General features: G+C 44.4%; 2 protein-coding genes across 8 annotated transcripts in view; one reads left to right on the forward strand and one right to left on the reverse strand.

The window, feature by feature from the left end:
* Positions 1–16,878, reverse strand: part of LOC141917765 (zinc finger SWIM domain-containing protein 6) — a 188,536-nt gene that overhangs the window by 161,897 nt on the left and 9,761 nt on the right. For 2 of the 3 annotated variants that reach the window (XM_074811209.1, XM_074811208.1), the window contains exon 1: positions 587–1,203. In XM_074811209.1, the coding sequence (XP_074667310.1) occupies positions 587–1,118 (532 nt within the window). In that variant the 5' untranslated portion in view covers positions 1,119–1,203. Of the gene's footprint in view, positions 1–586; positions 1,204–16,878 lie in introns of those variants that run through there. The other variant, XM_074811210.1, reaches the window with a different exon arrangement.
* Positions 1,331–16,878, forward strand: part of LOC141917768 (kinesin-like protein KIF2A) — a 106,246-nt gene continuing 90,698 nt past the window's right edge. For 4 of the 5 annotated variants that reach the window (XM_074811223.1, XM_074811222.1, XM_074811220.1 and 1 more), the window contains exon 1: positions 1,331–1,502. In XM_074811223.1, coding sequence (XP_074667324.1) covers positions 1,424–1,502 — 79 coding nt within the window. In that variant the 5' untranslated portion in view covers positions 1,331–1,423. The remainder of the gene's footprint in view (positions 1,503–16,878) is intronic. The other variant, XM_074811217.1, reaches the window with a different exon arrangement.

The following is a 16,878-nucleotide window of genomic DNA, read 5'->3' on the forward strand; positions in this document are numbered from 1 at the left end:
ACCAGCGGTCCTGGGGGTGGGGTAGATGTGCAGCGGAGGCATCTCGCTATTGTGGCCGGGGTATGGCGATGACCCGGATTACCGAGGGTGGGCGCTGGGAGGGAGCGGAGCCAAACGGGATTACACACTCTAGATTACAAGGAGCGGGCACTACGTGTCGGAAGAGTTAAAGGGTCAGGCGGGGGGCAGCGTGTCCGGTTCGCCTGTCGGAGACCGGGCCGGCCGTTGGCGGCAGGGGCCGTGGATGTATCACGGAGCGGGACGAAGGAGTTATTCCGCGTTCTGAATGTGGAGACTGGCAGAGGAAATTGCCCGGCCCGAATTACAGCCTAGGAGTGAAGGGTTCGTGCAGGCCTGGCTGCGGGGGGCAGCTCTTCGGCCGCGCTGCTAGTCCCCCGAGGGGCTGGTGGGGCGCACTAAAGGAGGTGGGGTGGCTCCGGCCGCCGGGGCCGCGCAGGGAGGGAGGCGGCTCCCCGGATAGCAGGCGGGTGACACGCAGGAGGAGACCCGCGGCTGAGAGGGCCGGTGACGCCCTGCCCGGGTGACCGCGGCCCAGCTCCACAGCGCGGTTCGGCCCGTGACTCACCGACTTGCAGGACGTTATCGACGCAACCGCCGTCTAGCAGAGCGATGCCCCTGCGGAAGGGCAGGCGGTTCTCGTCGGCGGCGGTGTCCGCGCCCCCACCGGGCGCGGTGCCGGCAGTGTTCCCCCCGGGGGTGGCAGCAGGGTCCTCGGCGCCAGTGTTGAAGGAGGAGTACATGCAGATCTCCCTCTCGCTGCGGGGGAAGGACCAGTAGACGATCCTGCGCTGTACCGGCTCCGGGATCCGCTCGAACCGCTCCTCCACCCGCTGGAAGGGCCACTTTTCCGCCACCTTGCGAGCCGCGATATCCAGCAGGGACTCGGGGCTCTGGGTTTTGCCGAGCGGCAGCAGCCCCAGGGCGGCGGCGGCAGCGGCAGCAGCAGCAGCAGCAGCTGCGGAGGAGGATCCGGCGCAGAGCACTCCACTGCCGAGTCCGGTGCCGCCCACCCGCTGGCTCAACCTGCACCCCGAGCCATAGCCGGGTCTACAGCAGAGGCGTTTGGCGGGGGGAGGGAGCTGACCACGCTCCGCCATGATCGCCCTGCTTCTAAGGGGATAGCGGAAGTGGCTGTATCCTATAAACGGCACCAGGAAGGCAGCGAGCGGCCGCAAGCCACCCCCCGGGTCACGCCCCCTCTTCCCTTACATGGCCGCGGCAGACGGTGCCGGCTGCCTCACCCACGATGGGGGGTGGAGCCTTATGCAAATCGGCGCCACAAACATAAATAGAACGTCCCGAGAAAGGCTCGTTTCGTACGCTATCGCGGGATGGTGAGCGACCTCCTTGCGCGGGGATACCGTACCGATGCGTCGCCTTTTTCTTTCCCGCCATCGATATCATGCGCGCAAACCTGAGAGCGCCTTGCGCGCCTGGTGGGAAAGAGGAGTGTGGCTGGCGGCGCCCCTTTCTGATGTCAGGTAACGAATGGAATGCGGGAGCGGGGCCGCTGCGGCCTCAACCCGGTCATCTCTGCTAGGAAAGCTGAGGGTTGGTGCGAAGTGTGCCTCGCAGCTGGAAATATGGTAACGGCTGAAGTAGCGATCCTCGCCTGTGGAAGGGCGGGGGTTGGTTCGCTTTCAGTATCTCGCCTGAGGGAGTACAGCGACGCCCGCCTTTCGCCGGAGTTCCTTCCGCTTTGAGACGGTTCAATGAGGCGCGCCTTAAATATTTCCTTTCTATTAGAAACACTGCGGTAGGTACGGCTACTGAACGGCGGGGTGAGCCTCTGCCCTGTGGGGTGCCTGGTGCGCGCTGGTTCTTGGAAGCGCTGGTTGCAGCTTGGTGTAAGCTCCACGCGGCTGGCTCGCTTCTCGGGTGGTCCGGCTTAGGAACCGCTCTGGTAGCCCAAGGTGAAGGGCTCCGTGCCATGACCCGCGGTGAGTAAATTGAACTCAATTAGCGTGTTGTGTTTGCCTTGGTGTCGAAAAGGTCTGTAAAAAAGTTGGCGTTGGCTCTCTGTCTTGGTTAATTTTTAGCAAGCGGTGCGTAATGCTCGCAGTTGCTGCAGAGTGTAAAGTGAGAAGGATTCTTTTTATTTTTCTGTGTTTATTAAAAACCATACCATTTAGGAATCATACCGGCTCCTCAAATTAAATGGCTTTCTTAAAAAAAAAAAAATAAAATGCTGATGAGCTACAGCGGCAGGCTGAGGATATAAGATTCCTGCATAGTACCAGGTAACTACTAAACGTTACCTGTACTTGTTGCAGGGAATTCTGTCCCTAATTACAGCCAAACTGCTAATGCAAAATATCATGAAAGTTAATATACAATAAGGATTAGAGCTAGCAAATAAAGCTGATACCATCTTTCTTATGGAGAAGGACTTTGATGTATCATTTTAGAACAATCAATATTTTTAATTAATTAAATATTTTGGAGCTTTAGCCTGAAGATGGCATTTTTGGCGACTTACAGTTGAAGACACTTATTCATCTCGCTTGGATTTAACCATGAACAGCACTTGATAGCATACGATGGAGAAGCTGTAATTTGAGTGCCTAGTTGCTTTCATTCAAGTAGGCTGGTTTACCCAGCTACACTACATTTTCCATGATGCAATGCAAGTGTTCAGCTGGGAGGTGCGCAGTCGGGACATGGATCCATCAGAGAATGCAGTGAAAGAATGTCAAGTGTGTCAGGTGTAAGATCTAAGAAGTACAAATAACATCAAGTTGACCTGAAACTTTCTGCTTTTTGTTTCCACTAAAAAACGAAAATACAGCAATAGTTTATTTTCTAAGCAGGTTATTGAAGAACTGTGTGGAAACTCTGTTTTCCATTAGAAATGGATGGGAAATTCAATGAGCTGTATCAGACTTGCTGACTTTGATTTTAAAGAAAGATCGGCAGAAAACCTGAAGATGTTTTAGAATATGCAAGTATTGGCTTTTTTATATGCTAGTGAGCTCTTAGACATACTGCACTGATTTGTAACTTCATGGGTAGAGATTTTTTTTTTTACATCTAGGTAGAGATATTTTTTTTCTTTTTCTGCTGTCAGTTGCTTATAGAAAGAAAATGGCTAATGGTTTTTAACCAAGGAGTTTAAACTGCAGACTACAGACACGGACTAAATGGTGTTCTGCAGAGTATATTTACTGTATATACTACAAGGTGTTTTTTCTTTGGGATCATGAGAGCTACTTTCTGGATAGGAAATGAGTATAAACTGATGTTTGTGCTTCTGGGTATAGACAACACAAAACAGTTACTCTTGAGGTGTCAGTTTCATAAATTCACAGATACCTCGCTGGGATATTAACTGGCATCTTCATAATTTTAGGCATATGTTTTACAATTAATTTACTGGATTTATATACTTAACTCCAACTAAATTTTGGAGGTATTTGGGAGCCTGAATGCTACAGGCAAGAAATAAGGATGTAGTACTTACTTTTAATATGGTATTGATTTCAGTATTTGAGAGCAATGGAATATGTATAAGGTAAAAAATTAAGAACTTCATGATTGCATGTGTATGAGAGCAGAGGAAAATTACATTTAATTTTCACCTCATCACTCTTTCCTAATAATTGTTCACATCTTGAAGCAATTTTTCTTCTGTGTTCTTCTAACACTATTTCTGTTTTAAACAAGTGTCTAGCAAGTCAGTAAAAATGCTCTTCTAAATTGGGTAATGGCTGTTCTTTACCAGGTCTTAACCACCTGCTACAATAAAAATAACATACTAATGACACTGGAAGAATTCTTCCTGTCATAATAAGGAAGCTTTACAGTAGAAATTGAAAAATAAGAGTGAGAGATATGACAATGAAAAATAAAACTTCCATAATAAGCAGAAGTAGCACATGTGTCTGTTATCTCAACTTAGTCATTCTTCTGTCATTCCAGATCTGGGCAGAAATTATCAAATTCACTTAAGAAATCTCAGAGAAAAGCAGGTGGAAAAGCCCATAAATCCACCTTTTTCATCCATCTACTATTCAGTAGGAATAGTTACTTCCCATTAAGTCTCTTAATAGCTACACAGGATGCTGTTGAAGCTTTTTTCATTTCTGGGCTAGGGAGTACATGAAGAGGTAATGGCATCTTTGCCCTTGAAATTCTGCCGTAAGCACTAGGTATGCTTCTCCTTGGGCTCCCTCTGCATTGGTTCCTCTCCATAATTTGCAAATTATTATCTGAGTCTGAAATTCCTTTGAGTTACACTTGAGTTCCCTTAATCTTCTGAAAGCAAGTGGGAAGATTTGTTAATTCCAGGGAAGACATTAAAATGTGTTAAAGCCATACCTGAACTGTATTTAAGTTTATAGTTAGTTTTTTCTTTCAGTGAATGTTCTTCTTGTGGAAAGACCTTGCTGAGCTGAGCATTCATTTCCTCTTTTTCTGCCTCACTGTTTTGGGAGGTCTGTCTTCCAGAGCTATGCAGAGAGGAAGGAATGGCTGCAAAACAGCAACCTTGACTTGGTTAACTTCCTGCATGTAATCAAAGGCTATTCTATGAGCTACTTGGAAAAATACCCTTGGCCACCACTCAGTGAAATTAATTCTTAATAATGTTTCAAAGTATTTGGCTGCTTGCAGTCATTTTTGCTCATTCCAGTAATATATACAGGGCTTCAACATTCTCCCGGTTATGGTAATTTAAAAGAAAGATCACATACAGCTGCACAGTTGTGTTTGTATGAAGCAAACAATGGTCTAAATGTAGAAAAATGGATTGCAGACAACCTAACCTAGAGCTTAGGGATCTGGTGTAGTTGAGAATGGTCAGTGTTAGGTTAATGGTTGGACTAGATGATCTTCAAGGTCTTTTCCAACCTAGATGATTCTGTAATGCTGGCCAACACAAGTCACCCTGGTTAAAACTTATCTGGAAAGATGAGAACAAGAACAACAACGGTTAAGAGGAGACATGGCATTTAAGCTGAACAAGAGTCCAGATTCATGTGCTGCATAAAATGTCTCTAAATGCTGGGAGGGTAGTGTTACCATAAATTTGGCCTCAAAAGAACCCCCTAAGACTTAGTTTGCAGTTTTAGAAGGCAGGCATTCTTTATTGCAGCGCTGGATGCACGGGGGATCACTCCACCTAACGCGCATGCTGAAAGACAAGGGCACGTTTATTATATACAATAAAAGAAATGAATATTCATGTTACTTCTGAGAAGTACCCACCTCTTTCCAGAGGATCTAATGCATGTGTTAATACATTGCACAAGCATACTAAAATCTGGGGCAGGGTCTCCGAGGGGCTTCCATGGGGGTTTTCGGTGGTCTGTGGTGGTCCCTAGTGGCTGTTGAAGAGGTGTCTCTTGGTGTCCTTTCCATGAACTCTGAGGTTTTTTTCATATAAGGCCTCGTCTTGGCTCATGGCTCTGTCTGTAAAGTTTCTCAGCTTTCTTATCTTTGGCTCCCACAGGTGTCTGTTGGTTTCTCTGCCCTCCCCAGGATGTACCCATCACAGTTGCAAAAATTATGTCCTTGGGTGCACTCTTGTCTGAGGCCCCTTACAGCAATTATGTCCTTGGGTGCATTCTTGTCTTAGATGTCTTACAGCAATTAGCACCAACTGCTTGCAGGCATCAGCTAGCAGGCATCGGTAGGGGGTCAGAGATGAAGAAGAAACTCAGGGAGTCTATAAGGCTCTCAGAGCTAGAGCTTTAAGAAAATACACAAGAAAAATTACTTGAGGTGACGGCACTAAAATACAAATACAACATGACTGATGGGCCTACTGAAACAGCTGAATTTAAAATATTAAAACAAGTTCTTTTTAACTTGTTTCTTTAAGCTTTTTTAGATAACTAAGCATTTCAGTTCTTATAAGAAAGCTATAGGTTTTACAGATTCCAAATGTATTCTATCATTTAAAGCATGAAAACCACTGCTGTAGGTAAAGGTAGTGAATATCACTACACTTTGCAATGTAGTGACTTCGGAAATTCAAATACAGGAAAAATGGATAATGGTGATGAGTATTGAAGTTATCATCTTAAGATTGGTCAATGAAGAAAATAGTGTGCTTGATCAATATCTTTGGGTTTACAGTGTTTTCTTAAATAGTTTCATTCATTATGTTCAGAAACTATTTTTAACTTAAGGAGTTAAAAGTAGAATGTTTTCCTTTTAGTAGCCTTTTAAATCAAATACTCTAGGATAAATATTGCCAGCTCTTTAGAGTCTCTCTATTAAAATGAAAATAAACCAGCAGCAATGAATGAGCCCTTTCAAAGTGCAGCTTTTTAGTCTAATTAAATTCCATGATGATTCCAAAACTGGAGTCAGAGGCTAGAATCTAAAAACATTTATGAAAATGTATTTAAAATACTAAGTGTGCTTTCCCAGTATTCTACAATAATGAAAAGATACAAACATCCTAATTTGATCTAAATCCTCTTGACATTCATTTCTGTGTCCTCTGCCTTCTTGTGGCTTGATACTTGATGTATGAAGTCATTCTGAGATGGACTGAATGGGAGGCCTCGCATTGTGTGTGCCAGAGTCCCAGAGCTGTGTGAAGTAATGCTGTGCCCATTCAGTTTACACTTATTGAAAATAGACCCTGGGAATGAATTATTTCTTCCTTATAAAGGAGCCTTGTGTTGGGATATCTGTTGGAACAGTTTAGCTCACTACTAAGTTACTAGGGATAAAAGCATCACTGTTACAAGTAAAATGATAATGTGGAAGTGACTTCTTAAAATTAAACATGTTGAACTGATTTAGAAGATTCAGAATTTCAGAGTCTTGGAATAGAGGAACAAGAGTGTCTCACCTTTCTTTGGAGTTTTAACTTATTCACTTACCATTTGCAAAAAGTCAAAAGCAGAAAATCCTGTTTCTGAGAGGAAACTAGATTTAACATCCTTTCTATTGATCTGAGTTGCAGAATTCATGAACGCTCAAAGTAAAAACAGTGTTATTGCTCTCACAAGCTTTTCTAAACTTTATTTTTAAAGGATTATATTTTTTCTAATATCAAAATAAAAGCAATTTTGTTGAAAACTTCAGGTTTTAAAATAACTTTCTTCTATGTATGTTTTCTCTTTACTGCAAGTGCATACACTTGATTGTGGTAAAGTAGCTGTGTAATGCAAAAAAAAAAAAAAAAAAAAAAATTAAAGCTCTATCCTCTTCTGGTCAGAAGTCCTCCACCAAAAACGTGATGGACCAGTTCAGAAGTTAATCAGTTGCAAAATGCCACTGATTGATCTACCATCATGTATAGGAACACCTCAGCACATATAATGTACCATGAAGTGGAGTGGTGGTCTAAATGGAAGCATCATTGGACTGCCGTCTTGTAGATAAGTAGCCTACATTAACAAATCTCCTTTTTATCTTCTCCAGCTTCCTCCCTTTAAACTGCATTTTACTTTAGACTTTCTTGCATTAGACCAAATAGCTACTTTGCCATGGCAGGCAACATAATAATTCTTGGGCAGAAACTCTGCGTGAAGATGGGTATGCAAACCTCAATCCACTAATGTAAGGAATAAAAGGCATTGCTTACCCAGATTTTCACCTATGGCAAAGAAAGAGAAACAACCTATACTAAAAATTCTCAGAAGTGCATTTTCCAGGATGTTAAGTGCTGGTAGCACTTTAAGGGCTTTAAAGCAAAAAAACTAAACACCCCCAACCCCCAAAAAAACCCCAAAACAAACAAACAAACAAAAAACCCTAAAAAAAACTCCCAAACCTCTTCCTCCCATTTCAAGAAGTCCGAGTCCAGATTTGTTTGTGAGGGAGCTGTACTTACAAGGGAACAGCTTAAATATGCCAAAACCTGAACCTCCTGCCTATGCGCTAGAGATGCGGTGTGTATCTGTAGGATACCTTGTTGTTCTAGTGCATCCTTGTTTCCACCAGTGCAGTCAAGACAGCAGTGTAAGGAAAAGGAAAGTATAGCTAACTGGCTGGCAATTGCTTCAGATATTTGCCAGTCTTCTGTGAACTTCTCTGCCTTTACAAATTATAACTGAGGACCTGCAGAAAGTATGGAGGCAGAGAAAAGGCAGAGATAGCTAAACAACACTTAAATCATTCCTGTTTAAAAAAACAGGCATTCTTTTAAAAAGCTTGGATACAATGTCTGCTTCCTCTTAGTCATCAGTGATTGCATAACAGTCCATTTAAACTTTGATTCCTACTGGTTCTTAAATTCTTAGTATTCAAACAATATCACAAATTTGCTTCTAGCTTTGCTGGGACTGAAACATCCAGTCAGGATTTACAGACTACTCTTTTCTTGGATTGTATCAAAGACAAACTTACAAAATAGTGCTCTAAATATGAGGGCTTCTGTATAATGTAGATATTCTATGAAATTAAGAGACTGAGTTTTTCTCTATGGCAGAAAAATGATGCTATACCATCTGGTTAAGCTTCATTTAGTCAGAGGACCATGCACTTAGGAATAATTAATTGAAGACCCAGTGTGAGGGTATAACATTCTGGGGAGTTGTTTTTAATTTTTTCTTTATTTCCCCCCCCCCCCCCCAGATTTCATCTTCTATTTATATCTGTATTTGGTATCAACTCCATCCTTAAGTGCCATTTAAAGGTGATGGCATTTTTGTGGGTTGGGTTTAACTAAATAAAACTTAGTTACAGTAAAACTGTACTGCTCTGTCCTAATGCCCCATAAACATTCCATCCAATTATCTTCCTTCTTCCTATTCTTCCTGTCCTGCAGTCTTGGAAATTGTACCAGAGCTTATATCTTGAGCTAAGCCTTGTAATCAAATTCAGAAGATAAAGATAAGCTATGGTTAGAGCTCAGCAGTAAAATTTTGTCAGAGAACCCAGTACTTCCTTCTACTTCAGTAGCTTCAAAGGTTTTGTTGGAATTTCTTTCTTGGAGCAGGGATTTAATTTTTTTTCTACTGGTCTGTCACTAAACAACATCTAACTTTTGAAGTTGTTCTGAATAAAGGGAAAACATTCTTCTTTTTCCTCTTCTGTGCTCCAGGGATTAAGATGAGCTGAGATATGCCTCTGCTGCACTTCTCCACTTGGAATAATAGTGGTGCAATGTACTCTTATATTTCTGGAAAGTTAGTGCTTTGAGCCTCTTCCAGGAGGTATCAAGAGTTGCAAGAAGTTGGCAGTTTTACTACTGAAAAGGAAGGAACCACTTGATACTTAATACTTATCCATGTTTCTTTGCTTCAGTAAATTAGGCAGGACTCGTGGGACAGCTGTCTTATTGCTAGACACTGTTCTCTGCTGGACTGTATTAGGGTCCTTCAGAGAGAATAGCTACAGGCACTGTGTGTGGTGTGGTTCAAATGCTCTAGGAGATACTGTGTCAAGCTGACTGTGGGCTTAGGCAGATGTCACCACCAGTCATCCTGCAGATGTTGTGATCCATGAGCAGGAGGGAGAGAAAACTATTCTGCTGTGTTTACATAAAATATATATATATATATTTTTTTTAGTGGTTCCAAAAAATGGAGCCTCTGGGCAGCGACAGGTCTCAATGGATCTGAATTCATCCAGTTGTAGTGAAGATCCGATGCTATCTTACTGCTCCCCCAATCTGAGAAGAAGGAAGAATCTCTCCAGTACCCTAAGTCAGAACTGCTTCCCAGTTAGTAATTTTAATATGTGCTTCTCAGAGCTTTGTTACAGCCAGCACAAAAATCACCTTGTTCTTCTGTGTTTTCAATGGTTCTGAGCAGCAGTAGTAAAACCTGACAGATGCTGTACAGTTTTCACTGTGCTCAGGGCAGCAGCACAGGCACCAAAGCACTCTCTATGCTCAGTTGGACAACCAGTACTGAGTCAGTTTGCACCCTACTCTGACCTTTCAATTTATCTCTGCAAACATAAAGACTTTGATTTTTGTTTTTTAAAACAAAAGTTCATTGGCTGCAGTTGAATGGCTGCTTTTGAAGTTCTCCAGGAAAGCTAGAGATCTTTTCTTTAAAAAGAAAATAAACAATCACTAGCATATGAGTTAGGAGTGGAAGAATTGAGGAAGGGAAGGGCAGAACTAATGCAAGTAAGATTTAAAGGATGAGTTTATAAACCTAGTCCCTTGCCAACTCCACCCTCTAAATGGCATTTACTGTCAGGGAAATTTGATCCACCCTGGACTGATTCCAGCATTGGGAAAATCCTTCTAAAATAGCTCTGGGACTTACGAAAGTTGCAGTTTCCTATCCCAATAATTAATGCTGTGGTGACAAACTCCATCTGGTACTCATGAGTCGCAGTCACCACATCTGCTAAGGGGAAGAAGGCAACTTTTTCCCTTTGCTCAAAATCTCTTGCCTTGTCTGCAATGATGGTCCTAGGAGTGAAAAACTGTTTGACAAGTTTGAGCACTTCTTGAAAGGGATGGTGTCCCTTATACTGGCAATTTGGAAGTGAAACTGCAATCTGTTTACTAAGATCAGTCTGAGAAAGAGGTAGACTGGTGAAACCATGCTCTGCTCTCCCAGAGACAGAAACAGGAACAGCCACAAGAAAAAAACAAGATCAAGGGGATCCTGTATCCTACCCCCACCAGGCTGAAGGCAGTAGCTTAAAGGAAAGGAGTGAATGGAAGCATGTCCACGCTTGGGGTGGCAGGTAAACGCCCTCCTTGCCTACCTTGTCTTCCCAGGTGCCTCTGTACAACAGGTATGAGGCTCTGGATGTGGAAGGCCAGTCAATGGATGATATGGACAATGGTCCATCTACACCAGAGGTGTTGCCAAGGTCAGAAAGGCCTACCCCCTGTATCACAACCACCTCCATGAGGAAGAAAACATGGGTTATAGTTGTAGGTGACTCCCTTCTGAGGGGAACAGAGGGTCCAATATGCTGGACAGACCCTCCTTTTAGAGAAGTCTGCTGCCTCCCTGGGGCCCAGGTTAAGGGCATCACTAGGAAACTTCCTAGCCTGGCATGTGTAGTCCAAGGGCAATCAAAAGAGACTTCAGGCCCTTGGGACGGTTGGTAAGGGAATCTGGAGCACAGCTTATTTTTTTTTTCCTCTATCCTTCCAGTTGCAGGCAGCAACATTGGAAGAAACAAACAGAGCCAGTCTTCATGGCTGGTGTCACCACCACAATTTTTGATTTTTCGATAATGGGATGGTCTGCACAGCACCAGGCCTGCTGGCATTGGATGGGATTCACCATTCTCAAAGGGTGAAGAGGGATGGGGTCAGGAAGGCCAAGGCATGGCTGGATCTGAACTTGGCAAGGGACACTGTACTGGGTGTGGCTGAGCCAGAATTGGTTTTCCCCTGTAGCAGCCCCCATGGTGCTGTGTTTGATGTTGGGAGCTGGCAGGGTGTTGATAGCACCCTGGTGGTGTGGCTACTGCTGAGTGGTGCTTACACAGCACCAAGGCTCTTTCCGACATTTCCCCCCCCCACAGTGGGACGGGGTGGGCAAGATCTTGGGAGGGGACACAACCAGGACAGCTGACCCCAACTGACCAAAGGGATATTCCAGACCATCTGACGGCTGCTCAGTATAAAGCTGGGAGAAAGGAGGAAGGGGGGGGGTGGGGTCACCCTTGGTCCTCCGAGGCAACCCCTCCGCGTATGGGAGCCCTGCTTCCTGAGAAGGCCCGACATCGCCTGTTCATGGGAAGGAGAGAATAAATCTGTTTTCTTTTTTTTGCTTCCGCGCGCGGACCTTTGCTTCGCTTTGCTTATATTAAAACTGCTTTTGTTTTACCCACAAGGGTTGTGATTTTTTTTCCTATCTTGTTTTCTTTCCCCTCTTTGCCCTGTTGAGAAAAAAAGGGGAAGGGGGGGAAGTGATAGAGCGACTTGGTGGGTACCTGGCATTTAGCCAAGGTCAAACCACCACAGACACAAAGAATAATAAGAAGGGTATGTCTATAGGTATGTCAGCCAGAAAAGGAAGGCCAAAGAAAGTGTGCCTCTCCTGATGAACATGACTAGCAAACTGGTAACAGTGAATGAGGAGAAGGCTTGGGTACTCAACAACTTCCTCAGTGTTCACTGGCAACCTCTCTTCCCACACCTTTCGAGTGGATGGACAGCAAGACAGGGACTGGGGGAGCAATGTCCCTCCTACTGTAAGAGAAGATCAGGTTTGAGACCACCTGAGGAACCTGAACATATATAAGTCTATGGGACCTGACCCAGAGTCTTGAGGGAATTGGCTGATGTAGTTGCCAAGCCACTCTCCATGATATCTGAAAAGCCATGGCAGTCAGGTGAAGTCCCTGGTGTCTGGAAAAAGGGAAACATTGCACCCGTTTTTAAAAAGAGTAGAAAGGAGGAACCTGGGAACTAGTGACCTGTCAGCCTCACATCTGTGCCTGGGAAGATCATGGAACAGATCCTCCTAGAAGCTATGCTAAGGCACATTGGAGGACAGGGAGGTGATTTGAGACGGCCAGCATGGCTTCACCAAGTCTTTCCTGACCAACCTAGTAGCCTTCTATGATGGAGTGACCATATCAGTGGATAAGGGAAGAGCTACGGATGTCATCTATCTGGATTCTGTAAGACCTTTGACATGGTCCCCCACAACATCCTTCTCTCTAAATTGGAGAGGTATGGATTTGATGGGTGGACTGTTTGGTGGACGAGGAATTGATTGGATGGTTGCAGCCAGAGGGTATGGGTCAGCGGCTCAATGTCCAGATGGAGATCAGTGATTAATGGTGTCCCTTAGGGGTCTGTATTGGGACCAGTACTGTTTAACATCTTCAGCAATGACAGTGGGATCTAGTGCACCCTCAGCAAGTTTGCGGACGGCACCAAGCTGAGTGGTGCAATTGACATGCCTGAGGGATGGGATGCCATTCAGAGGGACCTGGACAAGCTCGAGAAGTGGGTCTCTGTGAACCTCATGCAGTTCAACTGAATTTCACAGAATCATCTAGGTTGGAAAGGACCTTGAAGATTGTGGGGATTCTAGAGGATTTCCTGCGAGGAAATCGGCATGTGAGCAATCCTGCATATGAGCAAGACTGGCAAAGCCTCAGCTTCGGCGAGGATGTGACGAGGAGATGACCCTGGAAGAATGAGGAAGAACCCAGGAAGTTAAACAACTTCAGGGTGTGGGTCTGGGCAGAGAAGAAGTTTGTACAATGTCGAGGTGGCAGTTCTCAGCCAATCAGAAGAGAGCTTAAGGAGCATGTGCAAAGCTAACTGTCCAATCGGAAAGAATTATACCATGTGATTGTATCTTGTGATTTTCACCTGCATTATAAAAGGCTTGTCCACCATAATAAAGTAGGCATTGCATAATCACTGTGTGATCATACGCATGTCTTTATCTCCCGCACCAATCTCCAGCAGAAGATCATCTCATCCAACCGTTAACCCAGCACTGACAGTTCCCAACTACACCATATCCCTAAGTGCTATGTCAACCCTACTCTTGAACACCTCCAGGAATGGGGACTCCACCACCTCCCTGGGCAGCCCATTCCAGCTCCTAACAACCTGTTCTGGAAAGAAATACTTCCTAATATCTAGTCTAAACCTTCCCTGGTGCAACTTGAGGCCATTCCCTCTTGTCCTATCACTCATTACTTGGTTAAAGAGGCTCATCCCCAGCTCTCTGCAACCTCCTTTCAGAGAGTTGTAGAGGGCGATGAGGTCTCCCCTCAGCCTCCTCTTCTCCAGACTAAACAACCCCAGTTCCCTCAGCTGCTCCTCGTATGACCTGTGCTCCAGACCCTGCACCAGCTTCGTTGCCCTTCTCTGGACACGCTTGAGTAATTCAATGGCCTTTTTGGAGTGAGGGGCCCAAAACTGAACCCACTCATCGAGGTGCAGCCTCACCAGTGCCAAGTACAGGGGCAAGATCACTTCCCTGTCCCTGCTGGCCACGCTATTGCTGATACAAGCCAGGATGCCATTGGCCTTCTTGGCCACCTGGGCACACTGCTGGCTCCTGTTCAGCCGGCTGTCAATCAACACCCCCAGGTCCCTCTCTGACTGGCCAAGGCCAAGTGCAAGGTCCTGCACGTGGGTCAGGGCAACCCCCAGTATCAGTACAGGCTGGGGATGAAGGGATTGAGAGCAGCCCTGCAGAGAAGGACTTGGGGGTACTGGTGGCTGAAAAGCTGGACATGAGCTGGCAATGTGTGCTTGCAGCCCAAAAAGCCAACCGTGTCCTGGGCTGCATCAAAAGAAGCATGGCCAGCAGGTCAAGGGAGGTGATTCTGCCCCTCTACTCCACTCTCATGAGACCCCACCTGGAGTACTGTATCCAGCTCTGGAGCCCTCAGCACAGGAAAGACATGGACCTGTTGGAACAGGTCCAGAGGAGGGCCACAAACATGATCAGAGGGATGAAAAAATCTATCTTATGAGGACAGTCTGAGAGAGTTGGGGTTGTTCAGCCTGGAGAAGAGAAGGCTCCAGGGAAACCTTATAGCAGCCTTTCAGTTCTTAAAGGGGGCTTATAAGAAAGATGGGGACAGACTTTTTAGTAGGGCCTGTAGTGATAGGACAAGGGGTAATGGTTTTATACTGAAAGGGGGTAGATTCAGACTAGATATAAGGAAGAAATTTTATGATGAGCTTGGTGAAACACTGGAACAGGTTGCCCAGAGAGGTGGTAAGATGCCCCATCCCTGGAAACATTCAAGGTCAGGTTGGATGGGGCTGTGAGTGACCTGCTCATTGCAGGGGGGTTGGACTAGATGACCTTTAAAGGTCCCTTCCAACCCAAACTTTAAGAGTACCTGGGGATTGGTCTAAGTTGCATTATTGCCTTTGAATATGGGTTTATTTCATACTGTTTACTAAATGGAGAGTATAACCATGGCAATGTTCATGACATACTCTGTATGGATCTGCCAACATGAGAGTGAAATTAGCATTCAGAAGACAACTGTTTGAAAGTGGCTTTAGAACTGAAAAATCATGTTTTGGACTACAGTCTGGATGAGAATACACTTCAGCATCTGCAAAGTGAACATTATGGAAAATTTACTACTTTGGCTTAAGCTGATCTAAGCAAGGGTATTTGTGGTATCATTTGTATAGATCTTACCTTGATGAGTGAAAGCATAATGGTATAAATATTAATAGCCAGGGGCCATTCTGAAAAGCCCCATAACAGCCTTAATTTTGTGTGAAGTATACTTAAAAATACAAATACTACTAGCCTTATATGCTCAACTAGTGTAAAGATAGTTAAAATCTTTTTTCCAAGTTTACTTGTGGGGTGAATGGAAATAAGGAGGGGAATATAAGAGGAAATTTCTAGATCTGAGTTAGTCCTCTGCTGTCCCAGGTATAAACTGTTGATTAATTTAGTCTAATAAATAATTTTTTTTGTTGTTGCAGTGTGTTGTAATGTTCTTGCAGAAATCTTTTATATAGGAAGTTGTGGTCTGACAGAATGAAGGGGGATTGAATAATTGCTTGCTTCTTCATGTCTGTTTTGCTGATTAAGGATACCAATTAAACTCAGACACCAGAGTGAAAAGAGCAGGTGTATTTTACTGGTGATAACCAAATAACGTAACAGCGTAATACAGAAAACATGCAGGAAGAAAAGGCAGAATAGTGCACTTAAAGCAACAAACAGGAAAATACAGGGTAATGCATCAAATCATTACTACATGAGAGAGAGAAGAGTGATTAAGAAAGATCCATCACCACTTGCATACGTTACCATCATCCAGACCCGCAGGCGCTGGGCAGCCCCGGTTACAGCGAGGATTTGGAGAGCCTGTCCCGGCAAGTGGGAAATCCTACGCGGTGCGTCCACCCGTAGGTGAGGCTTCCAAAGTCGCTGTGAGCGGGTCCAGGTTTATATAGTATTGAATAAACAAGTCCACCTGACTATGGTGGGGTAAACATCTGGTTTCACTCTCACATTAGATTCCCCCAGAGCCTGGCCAGGGCTCAAGGAGGAAGCCAAGGGAGTTTCCCTGCTTATCTAATTTTGACCATGTTCTTTTCAGAACAAGGCCACACATCTGGTCCCAAGGCCAGACAGCTGGCTCCATGGCCTTGTTAACTTGCCCTTACACAAAGAAGGATAAAAATATATTCAGGATAAACATGTTTTCATTGCATTCATCATCAGTAATGAGTATATGATATCTAAGTTACATCTTTCATTAACAAGCATACATATTTCGCTAATGACTACATACTAAGTTAGCAGCTTCGTCTCAGGGCCTGTTGTTCAGGCTGCAGTATTTCAATGCTTTAGCACTTTTTACACCAGCATAAGTGGGTTGTTATAACTTAGTACAATACCTACTAGCACAATGGTTATCAGTTACAAAATATACAGGATTCATCTATAGGTCAACTCTGGCTTGGGCCTGTTGTCCAAGCCTTAGCACTTCAATGTCTCTCCACAGGTCACTTCTTTCTGAAAGCAACAGAGTCAGTGTAACTACACATTTCTCATTGCGAGTCATACCAGCTGTTGCAAGTAATGCTGTACAAAAATATTTCCCTGGTTACTCTGCCTGCACTTTTATCTGTGACTAACTTCAAAGTTTTTCTTTAAGTCAATTTCTTCTTTTGTGTGCATCTGTCACATAGCAGGAAAGACATGTTTGTAAATAAGCTTCACAAGTCCTTTAGGAGATGTGTAGGAAAATATAGAACTGCTTTTAACTAACTTTTGAAAAGCTGGCTCTGCCCTTTCAAGAGATGCTCAGAACAGTGACTGCTCTTTATTGCCTCAACACACCATCCTGGGAGATAACACATTGACCAGTCTAATGGAATATTTTATGTAGAGTTACTACTTCCTCTGAGTCAGTGCTTTAAACAGCAGTCATGTCTGACAAGAACACAACATCATTCATGTCCCTTGCTGCCCTCATGGCTAGAAGTGGTACATTTAGGGAAGATTATGTTAG

The sequence above is a fragment of the Strix aluco genome, chromosome W, assembly GCF_031877795.1.
Source record: "Strix aluco isolate bStrAlu1 chromosome W, bStrAlu1.hap1, whole genome shotgun sequence".
NCBI lineage: Eukaryota > Metazoa > Chordata > Aves > Strigiformes > Strigidae > Strix > Strix aluco.